Source organism: Dendrobium catenatum, unplaced genomic scaffold, assembly GCF_001605985.2.
Source record: "Dendrobium catenatum unplaced genomic scaffold, ASM160598v2 fragScaff_scaffold_847, whole genome shotgun sequence".
In the NCBI taxonomy this organism is placed as follows: Eukaryota; Viridiplantae; Streptophyta; class Magnoliopsida; order Asparagales; family Orchidaceae; genus Dendrobium; species Dendrobium catenatum.
In genome coordinates, this window is record NW_021319309.1 from 3,238,096 (window position 1) to 3,250,971 (window position 12,876).

The 12,876-nt window shown below is 35.6% G+C and overlaps 1 protein-coding gene across 3 annotated transcripts in view; it reads right to left on the reverse strand.

The window, feature by feature from the left end:
• Positions 1-12,876, reverse strand: part of LOC110113617 (DNA polymerase epsilon catalytic subunit A) — a 58,913-nt gene continuing 46,037 nt past the window's right edge. For all 3 annotated transcript variants that reach the window (XM_020846263.2, XM_028696839.1, XM_020846262.2), the window contains 25 exons: positions 11,993-12,088; positions 11,676-11,876; positions 10,859-10,913; positions 10,591-10,733; positions 10,087-10,493; positions 9,157-9,304; positions 8,859-9,056; positions 8,682-8,756; positions 7,776-7,966; positions 5,363-5,546; positions 5,219-5,283; positions 4,853-4,985; positions 4,651-4,752; positions 4,480-4,563; positions 4,278-4,352; positions 4,037-4,096; positions 3,676-3,929; positions 3,528-3,576; positions 2,687-2,847; positions 2,535-2,601; positions 2,251-2,376; positions 1,880-2,050; positions 1,569-1,784; positions 1,358-1,464; positions 1-626 (listed from right to left, as the gene is read on the reverse strand). In XM_020846263.2, the coding sequence (XP_020701922.2) occupies positions 263-626; positions 1,358-1,464; positions 1,569-1,784; positions 1,880-2,050; positions 2,251-2,376; positions 2,535-2,601; positions 2,687-2,847; positions 3,528-3,576; positions 3,676-3,929; positions 4,037-4,096; positions 4,278-4,352; positions 4,480-4,563; positions 4,651-4,752; positions 4,853-4,985; positions 5,219-5,283; positions 5,363-5,546; positions 7,776-7,966; positions 8,682-8,756; positions 8,859-9,056; positions 9,157-9,304; positions 10,087-10,493; positions 10,591-10,733; positions 10,859-10,913; positions 11,676-11,876; positions 11,993-12,088 (3,732 nt within the window). In that variant the 3' untranslated portion in view covers positions 1-262. The remainder of the gene's footprint in view (positions 627-1,357; positions 1,465-1,568; positions 1,785-1,879; positions 2,051-2,250; positions 2,377-2,534; positions 2,602-2,686; positions 2,848-3,527; positions 3,577-3,675; positions 3,930-4,036; positions 4,097-4,277; positions 4,353-4,479; positions 4,564-4,650; positions 4,753-4,852; positions 4,986-5,218; positions 5,284-5,362; positions 5,547-7,775; positions 7,967-8,681; positions 8,757-8,858; positions 9,057-9,156; positions 9,305-10,086; positions 10,494-10,590; positions 10,734-10,858; positions 10,914-11,675; positions 11,877-11,992; positions 12,089-12,876) is intronic.

Consider the following 12,876-nt stretch of genomic DNA (forward strand, 5'->3'; position numbering starts at 1 on the left):
TTTGAAAGTTCAAACGCTAAATTATCTTGCAGCAAAAAATGGAAGCTTTGCCTCCCTCTCATTCCAGGTTTTCAGCCCATATGAATATTTTTATTTTTTTCGTTTTTTACATAAATAATATACATTCTAAACTAAATAAGGTTACAAACCATAATTTAAATAGTTTAAAATGTTGAAGGGAACATCTGTACATCAAATGTAGCGCACGCCGCTGCATGGTAGGCAGATTCTTAAGATTGCCTATGCATAAAATGTATTTCAGTTACTGCTTAACTTCCAATATCCATGAGGTGCAATCCTTGAGCAGCTGGAGTTTATGGCGGCATGCGATGCTCATAATAACCTTCATTTTGCTTAAGAATTGGGACGAATCTTCGACGCACCTGAACTGGCCGCCGCACCCACATTGCTCGGCTAAGTGCACGGCCTTAACTTGCCTGCACTTCAGGCAGACCAAATCTTGTAGATGGTAAAGCCTTTCTCTCTGTCGAACGATCTGAAGGAGGGCATTCTCCATCTGTTCAAGGTCGTATGGAAGCCCACAGTGTGGTACGGCACAACGCCATTCTTGGTCTAAGAGTGTTGGATCGCGACACAAGTCGAGGTCCCTGCAGTCGTTACAATAGCTGCCAAGAAGAAAGCTCAAAGTTCAGGAGACGAGGATTTACAATCTCAGAGAAAAATAGAAAACAAATGAAATTCATGGTATAGCCCTATAGCAACACTATTGAGTAGGGGTGTCAAAATTTGATACCATATGAAAACCCAACTCGAAAATTTTGGGTTGAACCCGACCCGGATTTGAAAACCCGACCCAGATTTGAAACGGGTTGGGTTCCTGGTTTTAACCTGTTTGAAAAACGGATCGGGTTCGGGTTGACCCGTCAGGCTTTTGGGTCAACCCGAAAACCCGTTTGAAATGAGCTGACCGCGCTGCCCGAGCCTGCCCGTCACGCCTGTCCGAGGCTGCCCGCACCTGCCCGAAGTTGCTCGCGGCTGACCGCGCTACCTGCGCCTGTCAGCAATCGGCCGCGTTGTGCGCGAGGCTGCCCGCGCCCCCTTGCGCTCGCGCACACGCACTAGCATTCGCGTCGGCCCGCCGTCAGCCATCGCTATCCGGGTCAATCATGTTGGGTCGGGTCAACCCGCCAAAATAAAGGGTCGGGACCGGGTCCAGATTTCTGACCTGTTTACATAACCGGATCGGGTTAAGGTCGACATGTTTGAACCCTAGTTAGTTCCGGGATCAACCCAAACCCGACCCGAAACCCAGTTTTGACACCCCTACTACTGAGGACATCCAATTATAGCCTTCATCTAAATGATGAAACAATTGCAGTTTTAAAGAGAAGCATACCTGCAAATTACATTTGGCAGAGTGAAAGATAGGCATGGGTCACAGAATTGTGCTTCTGGGGCAAACTCTCTCACCCGAACTAACTTCAAAAGGTTCTTCCTCAATCTCTGTTGCAAAAATACTGATAATTTTAGAGATCTATCTTCAATTAAAGAAAAAAAAAAAAGCGGACCAGCAAATAAACAAGGTTAAGAGAAATGGGGATACAAACCAGGATATCATTTTGAACATTCTGATCAAGTGCAAGTACAGCACAGACATGTTTAATAAACTCTAATGCGGCATTGCCTTTGTTTGAATGAGAGGAATCAAAATGTTTGAAGACATGAGTTTCTGTATTATCAACATCAACATTGTTTTTTCCCTTAAAATGCTGAAGTGTATCGCAAACAATCTTCAGGAGTTTGTCAGAGAAATAGCAGCTAATCTGCAACATTAAGTGAAGTATTTCCATCCAATAACTAATAAATCAATTGAAAAACTTTTTGGAATTGATCTTAAATACACAGAGCATGCTACTACCTGGTCTTTCAGATATTCGTTAACAGAGGATTCAAGAGTTTCAGCAGTTGAAACAGTAATTGACTGAGTAGAGGTGGTAGCATCTCTTCTGATGTTGAAATTCGCAATTTGGGCTTTTAAATGTTTCCATGGGAGATATAAGAATTCAGAAACAATCAAAACAAAATGGTCCTGTAAAAAAAAATAAAAATAAATTAACACCTTCAATGAATATAGATAGTTTTAGCCCTCTCCAAAAAATGTAAATCATAACTGTAAATAAAAAAAAACATAAATTAATACATTCAATGAATATAGATGGTTTTATTATGTTGGCGATGAACATGAATTCAGTCCAATTAGGGGAGTTTGATATGAAGGGGAATGTAAACCTGAGTCACTTTTGGCAAATAATCAGCTATGCTCCAACTAGAAACAATGTCTACTTGTGAGTCACAATCAACATTTTCTGCAACAGAATCAGTAGATGATTTTGCCTGGATCCCTCCAAAGTTATGCTGTGTCATGCAGAAACAAAATTTACCAACAAAAAAGGTTCAAATCTAAGCCATTTTGCACTTTATCTGTTGCAGAACTAAGGTACTAAAAAACATAAGAGGAAGAAAGGGCAGAACAGATTGTTAGAGAAGGCATGTAGGGGTAAAGAATGAGTTACCTGATCCATAAATAACAGTGAATGCCAGAAGTGAAGAGGTTCAAGTTCAATCCATTCAAAAAGATCCCTATCATAGATACAATGGTAGACATACAATTAAACAACAATTTGCTAAACAGTCAATATATAACCCGTGCAGACAAGCCACATACCTTGTTTGTAGGGTTTTGATCAGACAGTCACAATAAGCACTTGCTGCCAACATATCTAGCTTTCCAGTGTCTATAATAATCTTAGAGAAATCAGCAAAGATGATAGTAGCTCCTAGCTTCTGGAACTCGGCCAAAAGCAGAGCAAATACTTTCTTCATGATCTGCCAAAAATAGAAATCAGAAGGCAATGTGATGAAAACAAAAAAAGAGAAAAAATTCAAAAATGCAAGACGTCAGAAATTCTTAAACATAGCAGAACAAAGTAAAACCTGATTAGAATTAGTCAAACTTCAACAACCTTTATTCTTAGAAAAGTAAAGAGATTTTTTTTTTTTTTCATAAATATCTTTACAACAAAAATTGTTCCAGGTGATCGTTGTACGCTTCGTAGATATGTTGGGTTTCCGGGTGTAGCGCCCCCGAAACAAATTTTGGTTGTAAGGATATTTTTTGATTTTCTTTGCAAGGATATTTCTCTTTGGATTTTTGGCTGTAAGGATATTTTTTGACTTTCTTTACAAATTTTGTTTGTAAGGATATTTTCGGTTCCCTAACAATAAAATCTCTACATAATGTGTTTAATTGTGTTGGGGCCCTAAAGACCATAGGATTTTAAAACTTTTAGGGAGGGACAATTGCCTAAAAACCTTTGTAATAAAGACTAAAAAATAGATGGATGGGGACAAATTATCTAAAGAATCATATAATAATTTTTTTAAGGGGGCAATCGCCCCCATGGGCTTATAGTGAATCCGCCCCTGGTTGCTAAATACAATAAATTTATCTAAAAAGAGAGAATATTGTCCTATCTCTATTGTTCACTCGCATAGTAAATATATACCTTGTGTAGAACTCGATGAAGTGCAGGGTCATGAAGTTTTGACATGGGGCTGTATAGAGCAATATAGATTTAGAAAGAAATCACTGCATATATCAATTCTGAGATAACGGAAGCAAGCGTGACTTCCACCAGGGAAGTTACAAATTACCTACAAAGCCACCGGTAAAGATGCTGCAATATAGCATCAGCATATTCATTTCCAGAAGCCACAGCATCAGATATACATCTTTGAATTAATTGCTTAAGCACTCGAAATGCAGGTGCACATGAGCTAGCTTCATCACTAACTTCATTAGCATCTGATCCATAATTTATGTCATATTCATATCCGAACAATGATCCTCCTTCCATTTCATCGACCAGGCTACTTTTAAGTAGGGCATTTACAGCTAGGTGATGAACCTGTAGAGAAAGATGCAAATTATTGAAGGCAAAACCTTTTTTTTTTTGTTTCTGTTTTTGGAAATGAAACAGGACAATAAGTGCATATGCAGCAGAGCCATCAAGACCTTTAATTCAACAGCTACCCTTCTATATGCTCCAGGATAAGTGAGAGCGGGTTGATTGACCTAATTAAAGTATAGAATTTAGTAAACCAAATAGAGTTGAAATAAATCTAGCTCCATAGTAACACATTTCGCCAAAACTGACTGTAAATAAAGTCAAGGAAAAAAAAAAAAATATATATATATATATATATATATCTAGCATGAAGAAGTGCTTTCCCTTAAATAAAGTCGAGGTTCTTACTTCATCAGCAAAGCATGTATCTCCCTCATATATACCTCCTAAATCTGGAATGCCATCATCAGATACCCAAAGTAGCTGTCAGATAGAACTCAGAAAATAAGTTAACTAGCGTTGATCAAAATAATCATCGAGCAGAAACAAAAAGAAGAATTTATAACATTATGGCTTGGAAAGATTTTGAGATATTTAAGAATGCAGTAACCTGCTGCTGATCGCGCAATGCTCTAGAAAAGAAGATGTCAGCCGTAAATAAGAGCCAATCAAGTTCAAAATTTCCTATTGGCACCTGTTTCAGCAATATAATAGGAGTTATGGCGCAATGATAGATGATTGGTTCAAAGTTTGAGTGTCACTAATCATTAAGAGGATTTACATGTGCATATCTGGATAGTCGGATTCTTTCAGCAAACCACCGGGAGGATGCAGCACACCTTTGCATGGCAATTTTCCCAGCTGTCACTTGCCATCCAAGAGCCTAAATAAAAGAAAAATGAGAAATGGCCTTATTGATCTTAAGGATAGGTGCATAGTAAAAAAAAAAAAAAAACCAACTCAAGTAGAATGCTCTGAAGTACCTGATAGTTGCTGTCCTGGGTGTTGCAAGGAACGCTAATGCAAGGAAAATCATCTAGAACACGTACCCCTGATTTGATAGCATGAACCTTTGGGCATTCTATGACAGCAACGGTTGGTCCATGATGCCGATGTCTGGAAATATTGTCATATTTTATAAACTTGAAAAAATTTTCAATCTATATATATTCCAATCAATTATGAGGTTTTCTTTCCTATCTTATTTGAGAAGTTCATATAAAGACTGAATGGTACCACCCATGTTAATGAAGTTAGGTGATTTGTGGTTAATGGTTTAAGCCATGCTAACACAGGAATTTTGGCTAAGGAAGGACTGTTGTTTGAGATAATGAAACAAGAAAGAAAACCTGTATTCAACTAAAACTCTTTGCACAAGCTTTTCCCCAGCTTCAAATGTACGCACATATTCCACCTGCCATTGATTATTATGAGTGATTAGTTAAGAGAATAGAAAAAAATCTGCTTAAATAATCTAAAACAGTTGCCCCTACCTTCGCAGATGCATGGGATGCCTGAACGTGAGATTCCAAGGACATTGCTTGGCAAGCTTCCCGGAATTGTTTTTCAAGAAGAGAGGAAGAAAGTTCTTTGTTTTGAAATGGGTTGACAATTACAACAGATATTGTTCCAGATACTTGAAAATATAGTACATAAATAGCCCTTCCTTCAGATAAACTGTGAATAAAAAGAACAAATAAAGTATAGCCTGATGAAGTGAAGAAGTTATTATCAAGTTAAGGGTATTGTAGCATAGATGTTAAATGCATAAGCATGGATAGCATCAATGCAATCCCATAGTAAATAATGTAGTTGTGCAAGAATCAGATGCTCCTTCCAAGGGTCCTTTCCTAATCTAGTATATAGTAGCTTGTAGCCATGTTATCCATCTTAATCATGAACACAATTTTCTTTGTGCAAATTGCCCATAGTTAATTCCATTTATTTTCCATAAAACTAAGAAAAAAAAATCCAAACTTTCCTACAACACAATGCACAAATTAAATAAGAGAAGAAAGGCACTAATATTTTCTTTTGATAAGGCATTTTTCTCAAAATCTTCTAGGAGCAGGGGAACAGTAAGCAATGGTGGGGAGAAGCGGGGCATCGAATAAAATAACACACAATATAAAGTCGACAATTGCCAATGCTTGCTCTCCAGTATTTTCTTATGACTATGACTATAACTGACCCTAGATTAGAGCATTTCACCTGTTGTTCAACTTGCTAGTCAAGGAGAATAGGCAAACGCTTGTTGATGAAGTCGTATTCTTGTGTCTGCATAGATAATAGATAAGATTGTGAACACTAACTGTGCTCTTAACATCAGGAATTAAACCTCTTACTCTGTTATTGAACCTCTTAGTTCGATCTTAGCTTACTACCCTACCTAAAAGAAACATAAAATTTTATCCACTAGATATGGGTCGAAGATGGATTCATTTGCATCAATAGTCGGATCCAATACCAGAGTATTGCTAGAATTTATGTTGTCCATTTATGGGCCAGGGCTACAAGCCTACAAGGGTCTCCATGTAATTCAAATCCAAAAAATTTCATGGCATGCTCTATTAGCTCTGAATTTGGTTATACTATGCTCTTTCACCAAATGAAAAAATTATCTTTTATGCTTTGGTATCTAAATCCTAAAAAAATAATTCTTCAAACAGGTGTTTTGATAATGATATATATAAAACTAAAACAGTCAACTACAACTATATCAACTGAATTTGGATCTAATAATAATTAGGCACCTCACTTTTTCATATATAATTATTGAAACTTAAATTTTAACATGGATTCTTTTGAAAATCTGTGTTCAATTAGATTGTCATTTAACTATTAATACGTAATTAAATAATCAAAATTTCCCATCATTGAGTCCATCCTATATAATGGTCTCCTTTGTCCTTCCAAGTTTCCTTTGAACCTTTCCCCGCATCACCAACACGTCCTCTCCAATCCTCCCCTCTTCATGGAGCACTAGTTTGCCACTTGGCAAACTTGGCAAAACATCAAATGTACCACTTTATAGTGCAACATTTATACTATAAAAGTCTCTCCGAGATACTTAAATCAGGTGGCATGCAGGCTTGATGAACTTGGATGATGTTGATTCTCTTGGGACTTTCGGTGTTTAGAATGCTCAATTTGAAGAGTCGTAAAGAGATCCAATTTTACTACAAAATTTAACCATGAAATTTAATTGATTCAAAAATATGTTTTTTCCTAATTGTCCTAACAATAGTTTTAACATATTGATTTGCGCCTATATCAGAAATATGAAAATCCCAGAATTGTGCTGGTTCAAAAGTAAAAATTCACTGGGCTTACATGCATTGACATTTGTGCAACGGACTATCTCTCTATATAATATATATTTTCATGTTTGTGCTTACTTGACGTCTATAAGATAAGCTACTTCTACAAGTGTTTAATGCAAGCACCATCAAGATCTCTTTTGCTTCATCACATACCGTCTTAGATTAAAGGTTTGTGGAGGATTAACCGCTTCAATAAAGCATGTCAATAACATTTTTTTTTTTAGATGCTGCTCTTGATTTATGAGATTATTCTTAGAAATTTTTTATTGTGTGCAACTATAATTGGGAATTGGGAAAGGTCTAGTTAGTGATCTTATTTTGTAAATAATAATATGGCTTTTTTATCAGTGGTTCAAATCCTCTATTCTCTCCCATGAATATAAGGTCGATTGAAGCTGACCCAAATAAATAACCATGTTCTCTAGTTTGGTTTTATCTTTCCCCTTTTGTGATTGCTTTAGGCATATCATTTTCAATCCTAATGATGTTTTCATGGCCTCTTTTGGCATCCACATCACACCAAACTCAACAAAAGAAAAAAAAAAAAGGATGCACCCACAATGAAAATCTTGATCTTACTCACCTATGATACAAATAAAAGAAGGAAATAATCTGTTCCAAATAGGAGCATTCAGTCGTCGTCTTCATATGCAACTCAGTTAAATTCCAGCTATCCTGTGCATTTCGAGCTTTGGCAACCTTGTCCACCTGGCAAACACAACCAATCTGGAGGACTGCATTAAATTCTAGGGGCACCTTTGTCTCATATATTCCCTGGCAAAATATAATGTATATACATTAAAAATGAAAGTTGGCTCAAAGAACAAATTATCTAAGCCAGAGAGAAAGGATAAACAAGTGAAAATTAGCATTTTATATACTTACAGAAGAATTTATCTAATATAACTAACATTAAAAAGACCGAAACAAAAGAAATCATTCATCTCTGACTAACTGACATGTATTTAGAACGAATGACATGGAATCTTCAATTACTGCATTGACGGCTTTCCTGAATACCCAGTTTCAGCGTACGCAAATTATAAAAGGATGCAGACAAGACAGAAAATTTCATTATGTACAAACAACGTTTTTGACATGATGTGAATCCGGACATGACTATCTATTGCAACAGGAAACAACTAGTGCGCAGACTTGGCTATTGTTCCTTGATTATGTTGAGCCAGTAAGCTCAGGACCATACCCAGGACTGTGTTCTCAGATCTACAAAGTCATCTAGAAGTACCACTTCTACCATTAAATTAGTTACTCATGCTACTTTACATCTGTATGTTAGTAAGAAATGAACTGATGTGTACTGATCTCTCAGGAAAAGATCGGCCTATGAATTTGCATATAATTTACACAAAAAGAACAATCTTAAGGAAAGGCAAAAGGAAGAAAGCAATGCAGAAATAAGAAATAGTAGCTTATTAAATATGCAAGATCATAAGCCTGTAAAAGCTAAAAAGGACTACTGGGTACTGACCTCAACTTCTGGATCTGCCAAGTGACTAGCAAGTTTTTTGCTTTCAGCCCGGAATTGTTCCTCGTCAATTACAACCTGTAAAAAGTGCTAGAATCACAATACTAACCACAAGACATTCCAGATAACATCAACAAGAAGCGACTTTTACTTAAACAAAAATTTCCAAAACTGGATTACCTCGATGAGATTGAAAGTAGGTCGACTATGAGGAAGAATTTTATTCACACGTCTTCCAGGAAATTCCTCAGTCACAGGTGCTTTAGAATTGAGATAAAATATTCTAGGAACGTCTAGGTTGATCTTAAGCATGACACCATCCACGACTATCCAGGCCAGGAAGAAACCAGGTTTTGTACTTGAGACAAATTGTATTACCTGGATGGCAAATTATTTCCTTTCATTTGCTTCAACTAGTAAAAGGCAAAAGTAGAAAAACCATAGTTATTGAATATCATCTAAAAAACCAAAGCCAGACCTGCCAGTGCGATTTAAGAAGGGCTAACTCATTTTTTCTGAAGAATGAATTCAATCCATTCTTTTCTCTAGTATGCTTGTAGCTTACAGAAGACACGGGCAATTTAGTAGCAGCAGCAGACTGATGTGATTCATTCATTCCAACTAATCTGAAAGTTACATAATCATTTAGGAAGAACTAGCAGCAAAGTGACAAACTCACTATTGATAAAAAAGGCAAAGAGATTACCATCCATGGACATAAACATCAATAAGTTCTAAATTGTGTAGAAATTACAGTTCAGATTATATCTAAAAAACATATAAAGAAGAATCATTTTAACCGTTTCAACTATTCCAAACTGATTTCTACAATGATCTAAAGTGATCTTAACAACTCAAAAGACGCCACTTGATAATGCCGCATGTTACATTCTTCTGTTATTGGTATGGGTAACAGATATTCAAAGCTTAATACAGAAATCCAATTCAAAATATATCTAAATTTATGTGTTAAACCAAAACAAGGATAAATAAGCTTGTTAATTTATCTATCTCACATTAGGAGAGATTCGTTTTACCAAGAGAAATGACAAAATATGCAATTCACGTTTCATTACGAGGATATCAATAAAACAATGCTCTTTTTCATAATTCTTTAGAGGTCTACTTTTTAGAAAGCATATGCTATAAAGTTTCTTCTTACTATTGTAGTTTAAGCAGATTAAGATTTATATGGTACCCTTTTGACGTTCATTAGCTTCAGTTTCCAAAATTAAATCTCAACACCAACGAATGAAAGCAAGCAAGTTGAAGAGATTTGAACAAAGACAAAAAGGAAAAGTTCTGTAAACTACAGAGTTGTATATTTATTAATGTTAAAGCAACTAGTCAAAACTTTAAACAGAGTACTCAGTAAGTAATTCTTTAGCACATGCCCACAACCAATTACCTTCTCTTCTTTCTTTTTTCAAGAGTTGTTTTCCACTTTCTTTTCTTGATCGCAAGCCAACCTTGATAATCAACATTTCTATCAATGCTTTCTCCAGAAGCATCTTTATGATTCAGTTCAATTAAAGGCTCTTGTGACATGTTCAACCCATTTGCTTGAAAAGATTGTTTTACCAAATGACTTTCTTTGTTAACCTTGGTGTCAAGAACTACAACCTGAGGCCCACTTATTAAACTATTTCCGCTGTTTACAATGTCTTCTAAGTCTCTAACACTTGCATCATTCGAATTTTTCCTTCTTGTACTGAAAATATCAACTAGTTTACGCTGGCGAAACCGATCCTCCTTCTCACGGACTTTTTTGTGCAGCCATTCCGGATGCAACACTCTTGGAACAGGATTAGAGACCTGGAAGAAAGTTCAGCTTCATAATTCCACTCAGCCAAGATAAATTTCTAAAGCTTAAAGGAAATGGGGGTTAAAAAAGGTAATGCCTCAAACCCACCTTCTGCATTGCAGCAGGAATGGTAATGATCTTTTGAATGGCTGAAGAAAGACGCTGCTTATAATAAGACCAGTCGACAATATATCGAATGCCCACACCAGATGAAACTTTACACCATTTACGCAGATAAAACCTTTCGATTTCTAAAAAAAAATCACATAAGCTAGGAAAGATTATCATTATTTGAACATGAATATTTAATTATAATTCTAAAATTAAAATAGACAAGAAGTTTAATTCTATTAAAACTCTAAAAAAGGTATAGTACCTGCCTCAGCTCCAAATATGGCAACAGGGATAGCACGTTCACTTACTGGAGTACCCTAAAATGTTGAACAGAAAAGAAAACTATAAGTTAGAATGAACTCAAGATATTCAAGAAATCAAAAGAAATCACAGCGCAACGAGAAATCTTATCAATGATTAAAGAAAATTTAAGCACAAGGTATTACATTTGTTAAAAGAAACACCTTAGGAATTCCAAACAGAAAAATATTTTGTTTTTTAAAAAAATACAAATAAAAAAAACTTTCATACAGTTTGCTATTATGCACAGGAGGAAGAATGCATTGCAAAAAAAATAACACTTGAAAGAGTTATTTCAAAAAGCACCTTAAATAGGAAAACAAGTTGATCAGTAAAAACCATTTCACACTGAACAGCGTTGTTTAGGCTGCAAACGAAAAGTGCAAAAACAGAACAAAAAGCAGCAAAACACCTCCAGATTGAAATCAGTGAAGAAAATTGTTTTAGCTGCCTCATGTAACAAACAACAAAATCCATCCTATCAAAAAAAAAAGGCAAGCACAACATTATATGCAATAGAAAACTATGCAAACTAAAATGAAGATGAACCAAAACAAGATCACAGGAATGTGAAAAGAAAAACTAGACTTTTTTTTTTGTTTAAATAAGAAATACATATGCTGAATTATAAAGAAAAAGAATAAATAAAGCATTTTTTGTTCTTGATGGAAAATAAAGTATTTAGTATATAATCAATTCTTAAGACAGCATCAAGTACAGTGACATTATAAAGACCTATGAGCATGTAGCAAGTTAAACAAAGGCCTACGGATTTCCACCTGTGGTTCACAGGCAACAATATATTGACAATGTAGGCCCTTGTCTTTGACCATGGTATCACCAAGAAAATCAGCAAGGCGTCGAGCAGTAGTCACAGCACAAGATTTCTGTTCCCCATAATCAACTAAAGATTTGCTCATGGTGCTTGATTCTGATATATAATCAAGCAACTCACCATCAGCAATATCTATCCCTTGATTCTGAAGAAAAATAGAAGAGGTTGTTAGTCAGCATAACCTCAATCATTCTTTGTTTACCAGAGTGACGCAATAAAAAAAAACATTTTGATATTAGAATGTATAACTATATGACTCACATCTAAAAGGTCTAGCCATCGATTAGCGACTGCTGCAACAGCTGCATAGCATTCCTCTAAAGTCAAACCTTGCAGAAACTTGTCAAAAACTTCAGCCTATGAAGAAGAACAAATCAAATAGGAAAATTAAACTACAGCATGATAAACTATGGAGTTTCAGTGCTTCAAAGAGCTAATTGTAAGGTTAGTGTTGATGTTGGCATTTCAAGGTTTTTTAATGCAAATCTAATAAAAATGCCTAGTAAAGCTTATATGCTACAAGAGAAAGCTGAAATCACAAATAAGCATTTACTACTAATGATGAAAGTAGAAACAGATGAAATACAATTCCAACGTAAAGAGTTTGACCTTTGAAGAGCTTAACAGTTAAAATTAGAGATAATGAAAGTAATCCTGGAAGTTCAAAACATAAGCATGAATGAAACCCTTCATGCATGGAAAGCTAATGTGCATGGGAACATACTACAAGGTCCAAAAACTACAAAAGGATCATACCTCAAGCCACACAAATGAACATATGAAGCAGAGGGGATAAAAAGTTTCAAAAGATCCACTTCATTCAACTTACTGGCCAAGTGAGGTGATAAGGAGGAAGCTTGATTCAAGAAGATGCTTACATCAACAAGGAATAATAGCTGTACTTTCATAATTTAAGAAAGTAGGATTAGGATTTTTCTCCAATAAATAGTAGAAAATGTAGTAGCATTTTTCATTCAATTAATTGAATTGAATGATTGCATTATCACGGAGAAGTAATTTTTTTTATTTTTCTCTTAAAATACCCTCTCTATCTCACCCAGGGGCAAAGCAAGGAGTTTTTCCAAGCAAGGTCATAAACTGATGATTTAAAAAAACTCTCAACCTTTTTAATTCAGGCTTGAGAT